This window comes from Scaptodrosophila lebanonensis, unplaced genomic scaffold, assembly GCF_003285725.1.
Source record: "Scaptodrosophila lebanonensis strain 11010-0011.00,11010-0021.00 unplaced genomic scaffold, SlebRS2 tig00000145-arrow-arrow-pilon, whole genome shotgun sequence".
Taxonomy (NCBI): Eukaryota; Metazoa; Arthropoda; class Insecta; order Diptera; family Drosophilidae; genus Scaptodrosophila; species Scaptodrosophila lebanonensis.
In genome coordinates, this window is record NW_022060590.1 from 1,388,663 (window position 1) to 1,401,953 (window position 13,291).

Consider the following 13,291-nt stretch of genomic DNA (forward strand, 5'->3'; position numbering starts at 1 on the left):
CTGTCATACATATCGGAGCGTTGCATCCAGACTCTTGGAGTTGCACGCACATCATCACGCATTTTGGTTTCTGGGATCTCAACGATCAAAGCTGAGGCCACTCGAGGCTGCTGCACTATACACGTGAAGTCCCGAGTCTCACAATACACCCAAGATGTCACAGAGCACGTGCTGGGAAAAATAGCGTCCCCATTGGATAGGCATCACATTGATTCATCGACACTCAAAATGTTCGATGGTATACAAATGGCGGATCCTGACTACAATGCTATGGCCTCAGTAGACATTCTCTTGGGCAACGACTACGTTTGGAGCACCTTTACTGGTCAGAAAAGATTTGACAACCATGGCAATGTAATTGCCATTTCTACAACATTTGGATGGGTCATAACATCAGTTGTATTTATGCATTCATCAACAACTACTGCTACGCTTCATACTGCTGTGAATATCGACGCCTCGCTCCAGCGCTTTTGGGAGTTAGAGGATGTATATCACAAGATGAATCAGGATCCAGACATGGAAAATGTTGAGGAACACTTTCTCAAAACACACACTCGTGACGCCAATGGGAGGTACATAGTGGAGCTTCCATTCAAACGGGAAAGCCCAGAGTTTTCGGATACACTACAAGGTGCAGTGTCACGATTTATCTCTGGAGCGTCGTCTACAGCGCAATCCACCGCTACGTTCACAATACGTTCAATTTATGCAAGAATATTGTAACCTTGACCACATGCGGGAACTGCGGCCAGAGGAGCTCGACACCGGGCAAACATTCTATATGCCACACCATCCTGTTATTGGTCCGAAACTGCGAGTGGTTTTTGACGGTTCATTCCAAGATTCCAACGGCTTGGTATTGAACGACGAACTACACACAGGACCTAACATACAACGAAACTTATTTGCTGTTTGCTTACGATTCAGAATGTACAAGTTTGTTTTTTCTGCAGATATTGTGAAGATGTTTCGTCAGATTTGGGTCAACCAGAAGCATCGCAACTATCAACGAATTGTATGGAGGGAAGACCCATCTACTCAAATCAAACACTATCAACTATGCACAGTCACATATGGCACATCGTGTGCACCTTATTTGGCAGTCAGAGTTTTGGAGCAACTGGCTCGCGACTACATAGACAAATATCCAACAGCAGCGAAGATTGTACTGGAAGATTTCTACGTCGACGATGTACTGACTGGATCCAACAATGAAGATGAGCTGGTTCATAAACGGAATGAACTCGTGCAGCTACTATCACAAGCCAACTTGGAGTTGGGAAAATGGGTATCCAATACCAAACGGATATCTACATCGATTCCCAAAGCAACTATAAGCATTGCCAATACATCACACAACGCAACAGTAAAGGTACTGGGAATGTATTGGAAACCAGAAGATGATACAATATCATACTATGTTCAACTCGCAACGGAAGTTGATAGCACCAAGCGCCAAGTGCTATCAGATGTCTCACGGATCTTTGATCCATTGGGCCTACTAGCGCCAATTGTCATTCAATTTAAGATATTATTTCAACATTTATGGCTTCTCGACTTGGGATGGGATGACAAGCTCCCGCCAAAACTTGCAGACCGGTGGATCAAATGCCGTATCGATCTAAAACTGCTGCATCAACTGAACCTGCCACGGTGCGTTGACAATAAGGAAGATGACATCGAGCTTCACGCCTTCTTAGATGCTTCAACGAAAGCTTATGCGGCTGTCGTATACAGTCGAGTTACGCATGGAGACGCAAGGGTCGCACTACTGAAACAACAATCTTTGCCGAGCCTTGAGTTGTGTGGAGCGCTACTGCTGAGCCGCCTCATTCTATCAGTCAAGGACGGAATACAACGCCACAAGGTCAACGTATATGCATGGTGCGATTCTACTATCGTACTTTCATGGCTAGCTCATTCGCCGTCACGACTAAAAACGTTTGTTGCCAATAGAACTTCAGAGATACTTGACATCATACCATACACTGCCTGGCGACATGTCATCTCGAAAGAAAACCCAGCTGATTGTGCATCAAGGGGCTTGCTAGCGGCTGATCTAATTAACTTTGACCTTTGGTGGAATGGACCATTGTGGCTGCACGATACGAAAGAATACATGGTAAAGTTACGAAACGCACAAGTCTGTTCTTCTTTTTCAGATATACAAGCAAACGACGAATTGAAAACAACAGTTTTGGTCACCATGTCTACTACTACTCTCACCACTCGATGAGCTTGCAGGACGGGTGTCCTCATGGCAGAAGCTGGTTCACATTGTTGCATACGTTATGCGCTTCATCCGTCGCTCCAAATCAAGACCTCTTTCCTTTGAGGAAGTTCAAGCAGCACGTATTTTATGCTTACGGCCCGCGCAAAAATGCTTTGACGATGATCGTCAACACATACTGGAAAAACAACCACTTCGGAACCAGTCAAAGCTACGAAAACTATCACCAATAATTTGCAAGGATGGTCTCCTACGAGTTGGCGGACGATTGGACAATTCACAACTGCCGATGGATTCCAAACATCCAATCTTGCTACCAAAATCACATCGCATCACACTACTAATTCTTCAACATGAGCATTGGGTAAATTTACATCCGGGTGTTTCTGCACTATTTGTCATCGCTCGGCAAAAATACTGGATTCTTGGCGCACGCAATCTTATTCGTAAGATCACACACGACTGTTTGCCATGTTTTCGCCAACGTCAACCCACTACGCAGCAATACATGGCCGATCTACCAGCTGTTCGAATCACGCAAGCACTTCCATTCGAAAACACAGGCTGTGACTACGCTGGTCCCATTATTCTTAAAGAGCATCGCGGACGCAATACACGTATGAGGAAGGGTTACATATGTCTATTTGTATGCCTTGTTACATCCGCGCTTCATCTGGGACTCGTCACAGATTTAGGCACTGACACATTCATAGCAGCGCTACGCCGCTTCATATCGCTACGAGGAAAGTGTGGCCAAATCTATAGCGACAACGGTAGGAACTTTGTTGGTGCAAAAACCACACTGGATGAGATGCAACAATTACTGGCATCAGAAGAACACAAAAATAAGGTCTCGCGCACATTGGCAGACGAAGGCATCAACTGGAATTTCATTCCGACACATGCACAACACTGGGGTGGTAAATGGGAGTCCGCAGTACGCTCAGTGAAACTCCACCTACGAAGAATTATTGGAAAAGCTGTTCTCACCTTTGAACAGAGGCATACACTGTTGGCACAGATCAGTGCAGTGGTTAATTCGCGACCACTATGCTGCACACCCGACACCGACACGAATTACCTGTCCCCTGCACACTTCCTGATAGGCAGGCCGTTTACAGGTATAGAAGAAGCTAATCTTAATCATGTACCAGAAAATCGCTTAAATTACTGGCAAAGCATACAAGCCATGTACCAGGGGTTTTGGAAACGCTGGCATCGAGAGTATTTGTCTACGCTACAACTGCGTCCAAGGTGGACCACGAAAACCTTAAACGTAAAGGTTGGGTATATTGTTCTTGTTAAGGACTCTCACACCGCACCATCCGCTTGGCCATTGGCTCGAGTAATCGAAACATACCCTGGAGCTGATGGACTTGTTCGAGCCATCAAACTGCAGACTGCGACTGGAGAGATGACACGACCTATAACGAAAATTGCTGTGGTACCACATTCAGAAACGATGTTTCAGGGCGGGCCGGGATGTTGAGGAACGCTATGCAGCACTACCTACTTATATTTAAATGTAACAGCCAAACTTAAAATGTTCACTAACACAGTCGTGCATTCGCCGTACATTCGCCTTTTCGCTTCTCGCGTGAGTATTAGCATGACCGCCGATCCGATCGAACGCACACAGCGCAAGATAAATACAGTCCACTATTAACACAAACTGATAATAAACATAAGTGACAATTTAAAGGCATTGACATTTTCGTATTATTCATTCACAATCAATGGGTTACCTTTTAGTGTTTATTTATTTATTTTATATTTCTTAGTCTTAATACTCTTTGTTTCTCTTTGTTTTAATACTCTTCATTATTTTATTGTTTGTTGGTTTTAAGGACATTATGCGTCGTTTTGGAACCGATAGTCTATTTAGATTTACTTGAACTAGTTGTGAATTCCAGTTTGACGGGTCAACGTTCGCTGCTGATGGTCAGGGTCGGCGAATGGAAGGGGCCACAGTGGCGGGTGTCAGAAGGGGGCAGCAACGTTGAGTGTTATGTTGATGGGTGTTAACTTGGATTTAGAAAAAAAGCGGAGCTCGTAAAAAATACGACCGACTGCGACCGACATACATACACACACAATAGTCGTCGTGCATGTGAGTATGTGCGTATACGTGTGAATTTCAGTATGTATGTACATATGTCCAAGATCGTGCTTAGCAATTCATACAAAACTACCAGAAATTTCTAATTGCGTCACTTTTACGCAATCCAAGTGCCGTTCTCTTTGCTTCGAAGGAGCATGTTGCGTAATCCAATCCAATTATACATACATACATATACAAGTACACATATAAATACATAAATACTTCCATTTGTATATATATATAGATATTCACATGTTCTCGATACACTATTCGATCTATGATGTACTTACATATGTATGTCTTGTTAACTCTTATAAAAAAAGAAACAAGTGGAGAAGCTAAGATCGGGTGTTCCGACGTTGAAATACTCTGTATATATATGTAGAAATATTACTGAAATTAAAAAAAATGTTAAGAGTAACGCAGTTGCAATATAACAAAATATTTTGATTGATTATTCCTCCTTGGATATTTGAACGAAAAAATAAAACAAACTTTCACAGCGTACACACGTAAAGCATCTTTATGCCTAATTTGGTGTCTCTAGCTCTTATAGACACTGAGACCCAGGCGGACAAACGGACCAACAGACAGGCAGCCATAGATCGACCATCCTTCTGTAGGTTACAATTTTCAGTTCCCGCAAATCTGATATACTATTGTACCTTTCATGAACAAAGTATAACAATTCTATAGGTCTACGACCAACGAAATTAAACGCTTCGTAGAGGGAATTATTTAAATAATGATGACCAATAGAAAAATACAGTTCCCGTTCAGATTGTTTTTGAAAGCTTGATCATTGATGAGTGAATCTAAGGGAATCTATGGTATAGGGATGTAAGTCGATGTTTCTTTATAAAAAAATCGATGCATGGTCGATGCATCGCAAAAAAAACATCGATGCATCAATGTTTTAAAAAATTAACTTTCCATAGAAAAAAAAACCTATTATTAGGGAGCTAATCAACATAGTTGTATATGCTTGAAATAAAAAGTGTTTATATATCAAGAGAGACTGTCATAGCATTTTACTTAATGTTGTTAATCAAAATAGTACTCGTAATATTGAATTTTGATGAACTTGTATGGCTTACTTAAAAAATCTGATTATATACAGTTTTTAAAACCACGACGCGTTGCAGCTACACCTCTTAGGCATATTAAGTGTGACATTACATACGAAAAAAAGAAGATCAAATACTTAATAATCTAAAATTTATACAAGTAAAAAAGCTAAAGTCGGGTGTCCCGACTTTGAAATACTCTGTACATATGCTTACAATAATTATAGAAAATAAAAAAATTAAGAAAATAAAAAAAAAAAAATTTGATCGATTTTACCTCTCTCGGTATTCGAACTCACGTAAAGGGTGTATAATTGCACATTTACATAGCAATTGCGTCTGTGTGAGTGTATGTATGCCTATGCGCATCTATTCGTGTCTGTGTAAGCATTTTCGCAGTCAACCAAACAGCAACATCAACAACAGCCGCGGGCAGCGCTTGAGCAGCGCTTGAGCAGCGCTGCATCAGCAAATATATTTATGGCTATAACTTCTTGTTAAATCGGTCTATCATAATGAAATTTGGCATACGGACACATAATAACCAACTGGGGGTATTTCCAAAATTTTAGTTCGAAATTCCAAGAATTACGGGAGTTACGATTTGCGGGGTAGAGGGGGGAGGGAGGGAAATTCCAAAATATACATTTTCTGCGTATTCACATAAGGCATCTGGGACTAAAATTTGGTGTTCCTAGGTCTTATAGTCTCCGAGATATAGGCGATTATACGAATGGAAAATCGGGAAAACCCCCATAGGGGGGAAGTGGGGGGGGGAAAATCAAAAAAATAAAACAAACTCGTATAGAATACACACATAACGCATCTTTGTGCAAAATTTGGTGTCTCTATCTCTTATAGTCTCTGAGATCCAGGTGTTCATACGGACGGACAGACGGACAGACGGACAGACAGACAGACAGACAGGGCTAGATCGACTCGTCTCGTCATGCTGATCAAGAATATATATACTTTGTGGGGTCTGCCACGCCTCCTTCTGCCTGTTACATTTTTCAGCTCCCGCAAACCTAATATACTCTTGTACATTTCATGTACAGAGTATAATTATAAAATACACATTTTAACGAAAACATCAAATAATTTATAATAAAAAATTACCTTCTTCGGTAAACCACACAAAGAAATATGACCGCCAAACAAAACATGAATAATGTTCGATGTTTGGACAAACATCGATGGATCGATAATGCATCGATAGCAAAAAACATCGGAAAACATCGATGCATCGTGGTAAAAACATCGCCGATGCTCGATACATCGATGTTTTCTTACATCCCTAATATGTTATCATGCATGTTTGGAAACCTTTTGTTCTTTTAGTATTATGTAAAAAATTTTAAAGGTGATTTTGACATACAGACTATGTTGAAATATAATTCAGTATCTCCCTAGCAATACTGTATCAATTTTTAAAAAAATGTTCCTTGGTTTCGTTTCTCTTGTTGCAAAAACATTCCTAACTACACGTTGTTATTTTGACGCACATGTTATCATTACCAGTGCGATTGAGATATATGGTCACACTTAAATTGGAGCTAATGGAAGTTCTTATGACATGATAACCAAGTTCAAACGAATACTATATTAATTAGTGAAAAAATTTAAAGTAGGCCGATGTCCATGAGAAAAAACATTTCAATGAAAATAAATCTTTCGAAGCATCGACTGTGCTGTTTTGTCCAAATCAATTTTAAGTTATACGTATTGGTTGCCTACATAATAATAGATATACAAAAAATCGTACCCGCTTTCAAATTGGTAAGTTTATTCGCTCATTTAAATTAAATACAAGCATTTACATTAAATACACCGCACACTAAACAATACGTCACCGACGAGCAACAGTGCTGAAAAAGTAAAAACATTGCAGTGTCATTTTTATTGGAAGAATAATTTTACAACCAAAAGTAATTAACATTTTTATGTTCACTATCCCAGCTAACTCCTGGGTATTATTTTTTTGGATAGAAAATCTGTTCAATTTATTCTCTAAATAAGTAAAGACGCGTGCCCAAAAACATACCTATTAAAAATTGTTCTATGTGCAGAAGAATACAATCATTTTTTATTGTTAGTGAATTAACATTTTTAAATATCATTTCTATTGTGTGCTAAATTATGTACAAATAAATATGTAGATTGTACATATAAGTAAAAGCAACGTGCCAACCATTATTACAATTTACATACATACATACATATGTATGTAAACCAAAGAGTTTAAACAAGAATTACCAGAACACATGCGTTTCAAAGGCGATAGGTCGAGGATGCATGCTTCAATTACGTCAACGAACGCACTTGTAGAATATTCTGACGTGAGCTCTGAAGATTTTTCTGATCCTGAAACGGGAGAAATTCAATCGGATATTACGTTAACTAGAAGTGTTGGTAGCAGGAATATATTTGCATTAAATAGCAATCCAGAGCAGAGGTTGGAAACCAATCTGCGTGCTAACAAGTCCATCCGTCATGGTCATAATCCGACAGAGAAAGCTACTGGTCACGATCAGGATGACTTCAGGTAAACCCATACTTCAAACTATAAGAAAGTGAATTATGAGTTAATTTACGTATTCATTATTATTGATAGACAAAAACGAAAAGTCGAAGACGCGGTTGGATCTAGAAAAGTCGAATTGGCTGCAAGCAGTACTCGAATTAGCATTGAAAAATCGTTTAATATTGGTGATGTGAGTAGCATTATTGCAACTGATGGGATGAATCAAAGGAGTGAAATCATAAAAACAAAGTCTTTGAAGGAAGGCTTACATTGGGATCGTACTCTGTATACGTCTAGCGATTCCATTGATACTGATGAGCTGGAAGCAGAAATGAAACGGCAAAAACGGAAAAAATTAAAAAAGGACAAGCATAAACATAAATCAAAAAAAAAATCAAAGAAACGCAAGAAAAAGAGAGCTAAATCATATTCGACTATTGAATCAATGTCGGATAACGACATAACATCGATTTTAGACCGACGGTATACTCCACCGACCGCACCAAAAACTAACACTGACCGAAATGCTTCTGCGGCGGCTTCACACATGCCTCGTAAAGAAAACAGTCCCATACCGGCAGCAACTTCCCCATCTCGACGTATTAATAGTAATAACACTTGTTACGAAGGCATACCAGCAGGAAATGCTGCACTTGGGGGCAACTTGCAGGTTACAGTATCGAACAATATGAACAATCGACATCTGTCGCCGATTCGTACTGGTGCTGCTTCACGTTTTAACACATCCCCACGTACACCTCCCCAACCATTGTATGTGCCAGGCGGCACAGCTGCAGCTGCACGTGACATACGAACCGCTCGGTATGCACACAGCCCTCTCAAAGATGGTTTAGCTCCCCATCAAAGTTCTACTCATGTATCAGCTTCTCACGGTTATCATCATAGTTATTCAGTACCAGGATCAAGCAACATTGAAAGTAGAAAGCTTAAGCATATATCACCGGGTAGGTATTATATCCCATATAGTACATTTAATCTTAGTATTTGGATTTTTTCTGCGTTTAGATCGATACCACCATCAACCGACTACGCCACCACACAAACGAAGAAAGTTCTTCGATAAAAGAACCCCGCACTCTGTGGCCTATGATCACGAAAGGCACCACAAATCAAAATATGAGCGCTACGTCAGAGATCGGTATCCACGTCGAGCTTCCAGGTACTAATTAAATCATCTGATTATGTTTATAATTTGTCAATATTTTAAAATCTATACAGAAGTCCTAGTTTGCATCACTCCCGCAATCGACAATCACCCCCAAGTAGCCTTCCGTCCTGCAGCACTAATTCAAACGTTTACCGGCACAGTAGTAGCTATAAATATAAATACAATATACCTCATTCCCCATCACCTATTCAACGGAGATCTTCCAAACGATTATCTGGTACATCAATTGAGAGATTTTCACGCTCACCGCGGCCGACTACACGCTATGATTCGTCGCCACCCTCACAAAGTAGTGTCTCGGCCTCACATCACCACCGCCGTACTCCAAAGACTAGTCAACGTACTTGGAGCCGAAAGCGCTCGCGAAGTTCTGCCAGTAGTCACAGCTCAGCTTCGCGTTCAAGATCTCCGACTACCCGCCAGATTAAGCACAAACGGGATGAATATATTAAAAAAATAAGCGAGACTAGTCTTTTTGCTGAGCTTGTAAAAGATCGTCATAAACGACAAAAGGCATTAAAAGAGATTATTGAACGCCAAGAAGAAAATAGCAATAGCAATGGCGCACTGGCTGTTAATGAAAATAGTTCATCGGTTGACTGTAATACACCTCATGTAATAGAAGGACGATCAAACATCATTACCGGTTTCTTGGCAGCAACTTCTTCGATTAAAACTTCAAACGGTGTGTGTAGCAAGTCAGATGTAGATGTCAACAACATTCCTATGCCGAACAAAGAAAACGTGAAAAAAACTGATTTGGGACCAACTGGAGAAATCGAGTGTTTAACTGCGACGCCCGTGAACACCTTAAAAAGCACAGCATCATTATGCAAGATTACCCAAAAGACAAAGAGCTTAACAGCGCTACCTCTGCCACCAGGGATGAATGTTGCAGATCTCGTCAATGCACGCACGCCTTCACCACCTGATACAATTAAAAATTTGCCACCGAAACCAAAAATTTCGGAAGAAAAGAACGTTAGCACAAATACGAACAAGAGCCTCCTCAACCTTCCAATGCCACCAATGATACCAGGTAGCGAAGAGTTAAGTGGTGATGATGACGTTATTGACAGCCCCGAAAACTTCGATGAACTAAGAACCGAAAGCACTAAGATTAGTGCGCAGAGCACTGGGCGCCGGCGTCCAGTGATACTAAATAGACGGGATTCCCGCAACAATGTACGTGATTGGGGTGAGCGATGTGTTGATGTGTTCGAGGTAATCGCACAGATTGGTGAAGGTACCTATGGTCAGGTGAGCAAGTAATTGGACTAATTAAACAAAAATGCATATTCATTTTTTTTACTGTTAGGTATACAAGGCTCGAGATTATCATACAAACGATATGGTGGCTTTAAAAAAAGTTCGTCTTGAACATGAAAAGGAGGGCTTTCCAATTACGGCTGTGCGCGAGATAAAAATACTAAGACAGCTTAATCACCGAAACATAGTAAATTTACACGAGATTGTAACGGACAAGCAGGATGCGGTAGAGTTTCGTAAAGACAAAGGATCTTTCTATCTAGTATTTGAGTACATGGATCATGATTTAATGGGACTTCTCGAATCTGGCATGGTGGATTTTAATGAAGAAAATAATGCAAGCATTATGAAACAGCTTTTAAATGGACTTAACTATTGCCATAAAAAGAATTTTTTGCACCGAGATATCAAATGCTCAAATATTCTTATGAACAATAAGTACGTTTAGTTTTTAAGTTACATGATCTACTTTTCCACATTACAAAATATGTTTTACCTTCACAGAGGCCAAGTAAAATTAGCCGATTTCGGTTTGGCACGTTTATACAACGCCGATGACCGAGAACGACCTTACACCAACAAAGTAATAACTTTGTGGTATCGCCCACCGGAACTGCTTTTAGGGGAGGAACGTTACGGTCCTTCTATAGATGTATGGTCATGTGGTTGCATTTTGGGAGAGTTGTTTGTAAAGCGTCCACTGTTTCAAGCCAATGCAGAAATGGCGCAGTTAGAAATCATATCCAAGATTTGCGGTACGCCAATTCCGGCGGTGTGGCCGAACGTCATAAAACTGCCGTTATTTCATACACTAAAGTTAAAAAAAACTCACCGTCGACGTCTGCGAGAAGATTTTGAATTTATGCCAACAACTGCTCTTGATCTACTTGACAAAATGCTGGAACTAGATCCGGATAAGCGCATCACAGCAGAAGATGCGCTTACATCACCGTGGCTCAAAAATATTAATCCTGATGAGTAAGTAAACATTTCCTTGGTATTAAAAGATGGTAATATAATTTAAAATTTTGTTTGTAACAGAATGCCTACACCTCAGTTACCCACATGGCAGGATTGTCATGAGCTGTGGAGCAAAAAACGTCGCCGCCAACTTCGTGAACAGCAAGAGTTTTTACCGTCGGCTATGATAACATCGACGAAGCACCAGCAACATAGCGCTATAACCGGGGGAGACGCTTAGCATTTATCATAAAATCCATGCATTCATGCTTGGGCATGTAAACAACGTGCCTGGTAAAACACTTATAAGAGTAAGAGTAAGAAACAGTTGTTAATAAGAGATCAGGGCGAAATGGTCTAAGTAATTCATGTAACTTCTTTATTATTATTTAATACTGTTTTATGTTTATAATGCAGTTAGGGGAAGTCCGTTGTATAATAGTGTAATATCAACTAATGTACATATATATATATATATATATATATATATATATATATATATATATATATATATATATATATATATATATATATATATATATTTAAGCTTCAGATATTTTTTTCAATGTTTTCAATTAAAATGCCCTTTTATATATATATATATGTGTTGGCAATACAAACATTTTGGTAAATTTTTGTAAATGAATAAACAAAGTGTGCATGTTGACATTTGCTGTTAATTTTTTGAGATTTGTGAACATACAAAGCGAAACGTAAGCGATGAGAACATAAAAGATGGAAATTTCGATTTTCGGTTGAAAAATAATAAAAAACAAGAGAGAACGCTACAGTCAAGCAAGCCCGACAGTGTAATACCCTGTACCCAGGTAAACTTCCGTCAGTGAGTTATATGCGCCCATAGCAGCAGCAAAAAGAGGAAGAAGAAGAGCGAACTTGTTGCTGCAGTTTGGGGGGGTTGTACTGGCGAGAATTTGTTTTGCTAATAACTTTTCTTAGAATTGACCGAATTGAACAACAGTAGACAATTATATATAAATTATGTCTGCAAAGTTTGGTTTAGGTAGCATTTGAAATGTGGAAGCTATTGACGAAATTCTGTAGCGGGGGGGGGGGGGGGGGGGGGGGGGGGGGGGGGATTTTAAAAAAATAAGTTTTCTGAGATCCTTGCGTTCATCCAGACGGACGGACATGTCTAGATCGATTTCTCTCGTCATGCTGATTCAGAATATATATACTTTATGGGGTCGGAGATGCTTCCTTCTGCATGTTACATACTTTGCACAAACCTAATATACCATTTTTACCCTACGGGTATAGGATATAAAAATAATAAGTTCTATTCCCTGCACTCCCTCAAAACTAAAACAATCTATATATATAAAACAGTTTGTCCTGACTGACTGACTGATTGGTGATCAACGCACAGCCCAAACGGTAAAGGGTAGGAAACTGAAATTTGGACTCAAGTATCCTTTCATAGTCTAGGTAAGAAGGGATTTTGGAAAACTCGAGCTCCAAAGGGGGGAAACAGGCTCCAACGTTTGTATGAAAAATCTACAGTTTTCATCTGATTAACTTCAAACTTAGTTTGTATACTCTCAGAACAATTCCAAGAAAAACTGTATAATTGGTTCTTTGATATTTTTTTTTGGGCCTAAAATATGGGAGTTTTCCTGTAAAAAAATGTTGGGGCACAAAAGCAAACCGCGTCAACAGCCCACAGCCCACACGGTAAAAGCTAGGATACTGAAATTTGGGCTCAAGTATCCTATCATGGTGTAGATGCGCACTAAGAAGGGATTTTGGAAAACGCGAGCTCCAAAGTTTGTTTGAAAAATCCGCATTTTTCAACCGATCGACTTAAAACTTAGTTTCTAAAATCAATTAAAGAATACAAACAAAACTGCATACTCGGTTTTTTTAAATTTTTTGTTGGAGGTTGAATTATTGGTTTTAATATTTATTCACTATTTCAAATGAAAAGTTT

General features: G+C 39.6%; 1 protein-coding gene across 2 annotated transcripts; it reads left to right on the forward strand.

The window, feature by feature from the left end:
- Positions 1-7,028: 7,028 nt before the first annotated feature.
- Positions 7,029-11,717, forward strand: LOC115629399 (cyclin-dependent kinase 12). 2 transcript variants are annotated; one of them, XM_030525855.1, is made up of 8 exons: positions 7,029-7,180; positions 7,679-7,946; positions 8,016-8,890; positions 8,952-9,105; positions 9,165-10,374; positions 10,433-10,821; positions 10,888-11,361; positions 11,425-11,584. In XM_030525855.1, exons 2-8 carry the CDS (start codon positions 7,693-7,695, stop codon positions 11,582-11,584), a joined length of 3,516 nt encoding a protein of 1,171 aa, XP_030381715.1. In that variant the 5' UTR covers positions 7,029-7,180; positions 7,679-7,692. The 2 variants fall into 2 exon arrangements, with proteins under 2 accessions (XP_030381715.1, XP_030381714.1); XM_030525854.1 differs by having other exon boundaries at positions 7,032-7,180; positions 7,561-7,946; positions 11,425-11,717.
- The last annotated feature ends 1,574 nt before the right edge of the window (positions 11,718-13,291 follow it).

Coding starts and splice junctions, on each gene's coding strand:
- LOC115629399 (XM_030525854.1), top strand. CDS start 7,666: ATGCGTTTCAAAGGCGATAGGTCGAGGATGCATGCTTCAATTACGTCA. Junction 7,947..8,015: donor CACGATCAGGATGACTTCAG/GTAAACCCATAC, acceptor TATTATTGATAG/ACAAAAACGAAAAGTCGAAG. Junction 11,362..11,424: donor AAAAATATTAATCCTGATGA/GTAAGTAAACAT, acceptor TGTTTGTAACAG/AATGCCTACACCTCAGTTAC.